Source organism: Morone saxatilis, unplaced genomic scaffold, assembly GCF_004916995.1.
Source record: "Morone saxatilis isolate NCDOM2014 unplaced genomic scaffold, NCSU_SB_2.0 Contig20, whole genome shotgun sequence".
NCBI lineage: Eukaryota > Metazoa > Chordata > Actinopteri > Moronidae > Morone > Morone saxatilis.
In genome coordinates, this window is record NW_023339763.1 from 10003486 (window position 1) to 10013502 (window position 10017).

Consider the following 10017-nt stretch of genomic DNA (forward strand, 5'->3'; position numbering starts at 1 on the left):
TTTTTCTGATTTACAGTCAGAGCTCAATGTTGACTGTTACCATGCACATGGTAATATTACACTACACAACAGAGCCAAACTGTGATTACAACACAGAAAGATGTGACAAAATATGGCGGGGTCACCTTGTGGTTAGTAAAACCCAAAACAGCTTTAAATGCCCAAGACTTAACATAAATAAGCACACCAAGCACATATTTTCATCACAGTTAAGATTTATTTCATTCAACATTTCACATTACAAATATTTAAAAATTATGCATACTGTTATAAATAGTTGGCTGCAAACAATTAAATAACATTAGATTTTTCTTTTTCGTTTCACTAGCACTTCTACAGACCAACTCCTAGAAATATGGACATATCCGTATTACATAACTTAATTAGAAAGGAAAATACAAAAATAGGAACTTATAAAGTGAAATGACAATAAAAATTAAGGTGATATCTTAAGTAAAAAAATGCTATTAATAAATACAACAACCTTCCCATACACAGTTAAAAACTATTGAAATCTTGCCATTAAGTAACATCATTAACAGACAAATATTTAAATATTTATTTTCCTTCAGAAAATGTGAACCATATATTGTGGAGCACAATATAGCAATTAGTAAAAACTAGACACTTTAACATATTAAAAGCTTCACCTCAAAAATATAACAAAAATCTGATCAAAATTATAAAAATCAATTATACATTCCAATTAAAAATATACCAATAAACAGCTAAATACATTGTTGACCTAATAATTACAATGCAATCAATCACAGTAGCTTAAAATAAACAAAATAAGCAAATGAGCACAAAACCTTTAATGTTTTAAAAATAACTTCAATTATTTATATTAGTACAAATAGTTTGATTTCTTTTCTTTTTTACAAACACCAGCATGAAAAGGATTACAATAACAGTAGAAAATGACTGTGAAAAACATATTAACATCTTCTTTAATTAAATGTCTGCAATTAAAAATGGCATTAAAGAATTACATTGCAAAGAGTCTTTATCTGGAAAAAGGTTCAAAAGAAGTATTGCACATAACAACTTGAAGTTAACTTGCAACATTTACCACATTCAAGTCTTTAAGCTCCCCTTCCTCCAGATAGGTCTATATAAGATCACCTCGACAGACAGCGGGGATGAGTTCTCAAGTCTTTTTAAAACAGTGTTCTATAAGGATGCTCAAAGTCCTGCACTGCCAAATCGATTTAAAGTTAAGTTTCTGTCTTGTTTCTCGTCTTATCTCTCTGTCATGTGCATCCTGCAGAGGTCTGCGAATGGGGAAGCGAGGAGATCAACACGTGGGGAGGGGACGGGGACAGGGTGGGGGGTGTGTGTGAGGTGAGGTGAGAGTGGGTTTGGGTTGTTCTTAACAACTTAATAGTTGAGAAACATTTGGTGCACACCACAACAATTAATTTTAATAGCTAATTCATGTACTTGTCATTTTCTCTTTTTTTTTGTCATGCATGCTAAGGATTACAATAGGTGCTAGTTGGCAAGTTCAAGAATATATATATACTTTTTTTTTTTCAAATATTAAAATATCTAAACACCAAACATCCATTCTTGTGATACGAGATTCAGCGTTAAGCGTGAACCAAATTTTGCATTCTCCTTATAATAAGTTATACTCCATCTATGGAGAGGAAACCAAGACAGAAGTTACCATTTTCCAACTAGTATAGCCATGTTTAGAGACATTAACATCGATTTCAAATTACAACTTGTTTTTTTTTTTTTATTATTCTCGCCATGCTGTTATTGACCAGATTGACTGGAAACGTCTAGTGTACCAAAAAGCTAAGACCAAGAGAGCAATACACTTTGGTCTCTCCTCTGCAGATCTGAAGTCGCATCAACACAAGTGCGCACTTAGTTGTAAAGTTTCCTCAGCACTGAAATGTATAAAAAGCATAATTGAAAATAATATATATTGAAATCACTCAACTTTTTTTCTTAAAATGAACATTTCCATATATGCAGATCTCTCAGTAACAAAAGTACAAAAGCTACCTTTCACAATGTGAAAAATTGAGGTATTGCAAAAAGGAGTTTCCCCATTTGTGAAAAATGTGCCTAAAATGACTGTTGGAAAAAGAAAAAATATTTAGAAAAGTAGTGCATAATAAATGTTTATTCATGTGCATGACCAAAATAATTTAGCTAGAAAACACCTGTACCAAAAATCAGCAGGCCATGTATAAAATAATCTTTTTTTTTATCTCATTTAACAGCAAATTCTTCACAAAGTGTTTTAACTTCTAAAATGCTCACCCACCACACCCACAAAACTAATGTCCAGGGTGCAAAACTGGTGCAACGACACCACGACGATATGAGGATACGTTACTCACTAGTGTGTATAATCAAGTTTCTGTACTAACTCCCTGACATATTTAAATGCTCGGCTAGTAGGTTGCCACTGAGTGACTTAAAACATCAAACAATGTGAGATTGTTTTAACTTTTCGCTGTGTGAATGTGCCACTTCATGTTTAAAATTTTCCCAACACGCAGACCTATTTGAGATAAAAACAACTAGTTTGCTAACAGCGTGCACCTCCATTTTGAGCTATGGAGACGTGTGAGCCTTGTTGTGTGTGTGTGTGTGTGTGTGGTGTTGTGTGTGTGTGTGTATGTGTGTGTGGGTTTGTATGTGTGTCTGCAAGCCCTGTTGTTTTTCCACTGGTGTTCTAATGGGTTTTGACTGCACTGTCAAATATATATATATATATAAATATATTATGTTCAAGGCCAATCTTTGGTTTGCTGGGCTTGACAGTTAAGCGAAACTGGGTAGAAGTGACAGATTTTTAAAAAATATATATGAAAAACGTCCTTAAAAGAAATAAAAAAGAAAATAAGAATAAAAACCTAAACAAGAAATGAGCTACAGTATGACCCACTACCGCACAGCCATCTTTGGTTCCCAAAAGCCACTGGGTACAACCGACTGTTATCAAGAGCAAACTGCATGTGGGTAACAAGTGTGCAGTAGTAGAGCACACTGCAGAGACTATCTTCATTTATGCTTCAAAAACACTGGATGCTGAGTTGGATTAGCTTGGCAGGAGAAAGGGTAGAGGGTTCGCCGCAAGGGCAGATCTCTCCATGACTCAAATGTGTGCTGACGATTCGGAATTCAGATAAACTTTAATTGCTTCTTTCATTAAATCTAGCTGACTCTTGGATGCAAAGCAGAACTTTTTCATTAAAGACTTGGGAGAATTGCACAAATGCATTAAGAAAAAGAAAAAGAAAATTTAACAAAGACAGGCATTTCCCCCGTTTGGTGGTAGCCCCGTAAAAACTGCAATAAAAAAGGCGGCCAACTTGACCAGCCTTCTCTGGAGGAGTTGCCTTAACCTCAGTCCTGAAAGATCTGGATCCAAGCCACCAACTGTGAACAGACACAGAAAGCAGGTTTTGATCCACGAATTAGGCCCTACCCTCTGTTAGCTGCTAGCTTAGCAGCAGAGGCTGCAGGCAGACATGAGGAGGGGGGAGTGGGGCTGGACTTATCTCTTTAGCAGTAAGCCTGTCTGTCTCTCCTGTAGCCTCCCTACGCCATACATTCCCCTAAATACGCTGTATACTGTACGATGCTCTGCTCTGTCCCTAGCACAACCCTGGGTTTGATTACAAAAATAAGGAGGTGATGAAGCAAGTGAGTACAAAACTGTGCCAGTCACATTACACTCTGCCTGTTGCATCACTTCCCTTTGATTAAAGTTCTAAGGAAAGGAGAACACCAGCGGGTGATAATGTTTTCTTTCTTGCTTTCTTTCTTGTATCTGTATCGGCACATTAGCAGCTGAGTTTGAGGTATTAGTTTTTGCATGTCAAAATGGAGATCAAAACCCAAATATGTGTTGCTAAAATTTTGTTGTGGTTTTCAAGTAACATCAAAATATTTGTATGATCTTGGAAAATCATAAAAAGAGAGTTTCAAACATTTTGGGAGGGAAAAGAATCCATTTCATTCTGCAGTGGGCCCCCTCTGTTCTTCAAAGTTAATTACAATTCAGCTTTGGTTAACTACTAAGGGTCTCATATACTGGATCTGCACTCTTTAAATTGGAAATAAGTGCACTCTTCTTTAGCAACACCTTTTTTCAATTCACATTTGCTCTGGAGCCTCTCGTATCAATAGAAAACGTAATCACACCTCTCAGAAACAAATAGCCAATGACAAACTGTTTCAACAGCATTTGCTCTGGAGACTTGATACAAAACAAAACGCAAAAGCTCTGCTACAAAAAAAGTCAAAATGTCAAAAGAAGTGTGTTTGTTTTGGGGCGCCTTGTATCAAAATTAAAAATTAAAATACATCGTTTAGAAAAATATGCCAATTGAATAGCAGAGTACCATATCACACCTCAAACTTTCCTATATATGTATTTTTTGAGAACTCATAAAAATATTTCAAAAATCAAACGCATAAATAAAATTATGTTACACATCTTTTTCCTTGCTGGACATATTTGGATATAATTCCAGTTTTTCTTTTCTATCTTCAAAATATAGATATATATTAACTTAAAAAAATGAGAAAAAGGTTCAGTGAAATTAGAGCAAAAAGGAACCAGCAACAGAAAAGTGCATTTATTTGTACAATGATTTGCGACTCCTGCACTACCTGCCCTCCTGTTCCCCTGTTGCCTCTCCCTCTCTGACGTCCACTCAGTTCCAGCGGAAGGAGATGTGACGGGGGCGATCGCCTCCCTCCTTCACCAGGGGTTTGTGAAACTCTCGTCCGGCGCGCGAGTGGATGGCCGCCCAGCAGTACTCGCAGTAGTACTGCAGACAGGTGACGTTGGCGCAGAAGAACGGTGCAAACTTCCCGCCGCAGCGAGTTCCCTGGCACTCATCGCACAGCTGGTCATCCAGCACGTATGGCTTCACTTCCACCTGCAACCAGAAGGAGGAATCATTTGAATTCAGCAATTCCTTTCGAAATTCCTTTATAAATCCAAGTCTCTGCCAGAACCTTTTTTAGCAACCTTGTAGGAAATGAGAGATGGCTGCCTGGAAGGTAGAAAATTAAGTAAGAAAACGTATAAATTGTATGGAAAATGTAACAAATATACAACTATTGTTCTTTAGAGTTACAATCCTTTAGATTTTCAATCAAACCTATTTTTTGTTCTGGTTTTAGAGCCAATGTATTTAGCTTCTGTAATTTCCTCTCTAAATAGTAGTTTCCATTGTTAGTAACAGTCTGCCATTCCCGCCCGGGATTCAAATTGCCTACCTACGCACAAGGGATTCACAGGAAATGATATATGCCTGTAATCCGGCTTACTGTCTTTGATCTTATGTCATTGATATCAGTTTACCGTTTACTCTCTTGACACTGTAACAGAGCTAAATGAAGTTTCTGCTGATGAAAACTGAACATTTCCTACCGCTGATAGTTCACATTAAAAAAATTCAACTATTGAAACACAAGGTGGCTGTTATTGTGAAGCAGTCACAGGAAATTAAAAGCGTGTTCATCAAACAAGACAATCTTTTTTTGGCATTGGCGGATTAGTTTTAAATATTGCAGGGAGTAGGGGAGAAGAGCTATAACAAAAAAGGACCAGCCACATTAAGCTGTCGGATGAAGAATTGCTCTGGATTTCAAATTCCCTTTACAGACCATACTATACACCATTCACTTGCTTTCCAGCTCCTCAGTGATGAGGGATTGTGCCATTAGCAAGTGAATGTCACCAAGGCACTCCGTCTACAAAATCTGCACACCAATTATGCAAATGAGAAAGCAGCATACTATTATTCCAGCGTTTTATAGTACGATGTTGCCTCTTCACTAGATATTTCTGTTGGATTTCTGCTCCCGTTATCTTTTCGTTCACTCACCTCTACTGTGCAAATGTGAATAGTTTTTAAGTCAATTACCGGCCACCTTAATTATGATACTGAATACTGGCAGTAGGTAAGACATTGATGGCCTTAGCTCGAAACTGTAACAGTAGTAGTTGAACGAAGCAGGCAGTGGACTGCTGGTAATGTCAGCGGTCTCATTGAATGATCTGACATGACAGCGAAAAATGAAAACATCTAAACCTCTCAGTAACATCAACACTGTGCTCAATAACTATCTTCCACCTGCCTGTAACCGCTTTTACTGAATCTGCACTTTATCACTCTGTTCTACTAATGACTGTCTGTTCCTGTTTTTTTTTTTTTTACTTCTCACTGTAACTGCTAAGGGGGCATTGCTATAAATAAGCACGTATGCTCATCCAACCTACTCTGTGCTACAGAAATGAAGGTTAAATAAAAATAAGTAAGTAGGAAGAGACAAAAGTCCTTGTTTATGTTGGATTTCCTCTAAATCCAACAGCAGTCTTTTTGATACTGTCCGGTGCTCTCACTCTATGGCAGACATTTTGGTTGAATGAACTTCATGAAGCTTGGGGTTAGGACAAACGTTGCTACTTGCACTGATCTTCTACAGTGACTTAAAAAATACGTAAAATGTGCTTCCCTGCTACACATTATCTACTAATAATACTAATAATCAAAAAAATTCTGTAAAAAGTTTCTGATTTTTTTCCACTCCTAAACAAAAAATCTAGTAAGACCTTCTCCTTTTTTTAGGTTTTTAGGTAACTCAGAAATGGGACGAAGGCAAGAAGTTTTGTAGAAGCAACAAGAACTGAGATGTGTGGAGACAAATGAAGAAAGAAGGGGGCCAAGAAGGGAGGCCGAAAAATACTGAGCTCTCCTTTCTTTCCACTCACCCGTTTATCGATTTCTCCATGCTGCAGCTGTACAAAGCGAGCACTGATAGCAGCAATGTAGCTCTGCTGATTAGAGAAGGCGACCCGCCCCGCTCCCTTGGGGTACTTCAGCTCAGGGTCTGTATCGATGCCAGCGTAGCAAACTCCGCCGTACAGGCGGTCCATGATCATGGCCAGCTCCACTGCAAAGGAGGGGGGAAAAAAATACATATGGAACTAGCTGAGCAAAATATTGCAGTTTGATGCACAAAGGCAAAAGACATAAACACAATAACAAACATTCTGGCAAAATCCTGCAATTACCCGCATACATAATCACACACACAGGCTTAATACATGAACTCAAACCCATGTAGCCAATGAACACAAACACACCACACACCAAGTTGATGAGGGTTGTTGATCTGAGAGCTTAAAGCCGTCATCACAGATGGATTAAAGTTCAGCAGAGTTTGATGGGGCAAATATGAGAGTTGTGTCAGCTGCTAAAATGGCTGCAACAGATCCCATTAAGTTTATGTACACTATGTATTGTAAACTGGGGGGACATAACCTTGCAAATTTACAGTGCAGCTTTACTTGTTAAAACATAAAACAAAAAAAAAGCATCATACATGTAAATTTAGACAAAAATATTACAAAAGTGTCATAAAACATTTAAAGCACCACAGGGTCTTATGACCTTGGTCAGTGCCATGACTACAGACGTCTAAAAACACAGCTACCAGCAGTGCAGAAAACATGAACACAGAGCACATAACATGGCTATCAGGATAAAAAGGAATTTAATATTCTGCACGACACAGCGTGCCACTGAGAGTACTTCCTGATAGAACCAGTGTAGGTCAAAGCCGATTTCCCTGGAACAGTGCTTCTTTTAGCTCTACCCTCTAGCAAGTCTAATGTTTATTATGAACACAAGCTGATCACATTGCAGTGTCTTACAGAACGGAGAATTTTGCTCAAAGCTGGCACTTCAAAGATTGGGAAGAAATTAAGCATGAGAAGTGAATGATGGGTACTTTTGCTTATTTGTGATTTACAGTAACATATGCAAAAGGATAAAATGCAGAAGTGGACTGAAAAGATAGGAACACAAAAACATCTACACTCACAACATTTTAAAAGCCTTTGATAATCGACAGAAAATATGGGAAAGATACAATAACAAACACACAGGATTCAACCCATATGCTCAGTAAATACTTCAAATGTAAGAGTTGTCATTGTAAACACTCATTTGTTGATAATTCACCGGATGGAAAAAAAGAGTCTTGTATAAAAAGACAAACATGAAAATGTGGGATACCTGCACGGAGCGGACGAGGGACACCTCCCACAAAGATGGTTTTCCTCGGGTCCAGAGGCTGAGATCCATCCATCACAAAATCGCTGTCATTCAGGTTCCACGGGCGGATCTGGACCTGTCACACACAAAACCAGCAGGTTTCAGCACTCTAGAAATAAACTGCACCAAGCACACTTTAATATAAGCTGCTTGTAAAGTCAAGTAAAAGTCATAACCACAAGTTTCACTGAGTTCAGTGGACACAGCAGGAGATGTGAGCAGATGGGAGCATTTGTGTGTGCTCTCACTGACCGGCTTGTCTTTGATGGTGGGGCTGGACACACAGAGGTACAGCTTGCCGTCCTCTTCGATGCAGGCATCGATCAAAGCCTGCACTGAGCTCTCATCCTGGAACAGCAGGAAGGCGTAGCCTATATAAAATACAGGAAAGTTATTTGTGCTGCTGGGGATGCAAAGTATTGACAAAGAGGCATGTTGGAATTTAGTTCAGTGATTACTTTGACTGTATATCTGATCACACTGCCTGCACAGATAAACATGTATTAATAGAGGTAGTAGTAGAGGCTAACACGGTATTAACAAACACTTATCAGTTTACAATAATGAGTCAATACAGAACAGAATAAAGAAGCTGTGATGACAATGTCAACATACCTTTTGGGGGAAAATAGGATTTGCTCTCAGCTTTGTGAGGCCAGTCCACAAACAGGTGTCCAAAACGCCGGAAACTGGCTGTTATCTCATCTGAAATTAGGCAGATAGAATACATACTCAATGACAGACCGCAGGCTTGCATTGCAGGTGTAATTTTCTGATGTTATCTTACGGTATACCATTCCCTCCCAGTTCCCCTTTTTCTAGGTTTCAATCATAACAGAAAATGACTGAAATGACCCAAAATGAAATCCCTTTGATGTTAATGAGACCTACCTTCATCTATGTCCGGGGGCAGACCTCCCACAAAGACCTTGCGTGAGTAGCGTTCGACACGCTCTCCGTTCTGGTGTGGAAAGCAGTGCGGAGAACCCAGGCCTGTGAGACCCTGATCGCCACGCTCATCATCGGGAAAACCATCCTCCATGGGGAAGAGAGAGGAGTGTCCTGAGAGAGGGAGAGAGAAAGAGAAGAAGAGGAGGAGGAAGAGAGCAGGAAAGGGTTATTTCCTGAAGAGAGCACTAGGAGTAAAGGTTGCCATGGTTACAACACTCTGGCAGTAATGACAACTACAATCGCACTTTTATCTTGACTTTTCATTCACTTTTCACTCTCAATGAATAATCCACCTGTCTTTAAGTTCAGTCTTGATCTGACATTGTTTACCATGTAATTAAGGCAGGTTAGTAACATGTAATGCACATTATTAGGAAAATATGTTCAAAATCTCAGACCACTATTGTAAAAAATACTGCAGTCGGAAGGAAAACACACAAGTAGGTGTGAAGGGTAACATACAAAGGCTAGTAAGGGATCATGTTAAACTAAAATTCATATTAGAACTGTATAATGAAGATTAGGAGAAACAAATACAGACATAATCGAGAAACCCAAGTGGTCACAAGTAAATTTCAGTCGTGTAACATCGAGTTATAAAAAAAAAAAAACTGGACTGAACCAAAAACAAAAAGCAAGACAATTACAGAATGTCATGTTATGCGTCATTCTGACTTGATTTTTTTTTTATTCTAGTTGTCATGACTCTCACACACACATCCAGCAACTGCAATGTCTATGGAGGACTGAACATGCATGCAGGTTCTCTGAGACAAACAGCAGTTTCACAGTGAACTGTGCGTGTGTGTCTGTGTGTTGTTGAGGTTAAGCCCCTTCCTAGCCTATTCCTGCTCCCATACAACGTGCCCTGAGCTGCTTTATAAAGATTTATGCAAGGGAGTTAGCCTGAGCTTACAGTATGTGCTGTGTGTGAGTAAGTATGCGTGTACGAGAGTGTGTC

At 38.6% G+C, this 10017-nt stretch overlaps 1 protein-coding gene across 2 annotated transcripts in view; it reads right to left on the reverse strand.

Moving 5' to 3' along the window:
- Nucleotides 1-197: 197 nt before the first annotated feature.
- cpeb4b (cytoplasmic polyadenylation element binding protein 4b) overlaps nucleotides 198-10017 on the reverse strand; it is a gene marked incomplete at its 5' end in the record, with an annotated part of 30769 nt that continues 20949 nt past the window's right edge. For both annotated transcript variants that reach the window (XM_035666028.1, XM_035666027.1), the window contains 6 exon segments: nucleotides 198-4916; nucleotides 6758-6939; nucleotides 8067-8181; nucleotides 8358-8476; nucleotides 8721-8810; nucleotides 8997-9167. In XM_035666028.1, the coding sequence (XP_035521921.1) occupies nucleotides 4689-4916; nucleotides 6758-6939; nucleotides 8067-8181; nucleotides 8358-8476; nucleotides 8721-8810; nucleotides 8997-9167 (905 nt within the window).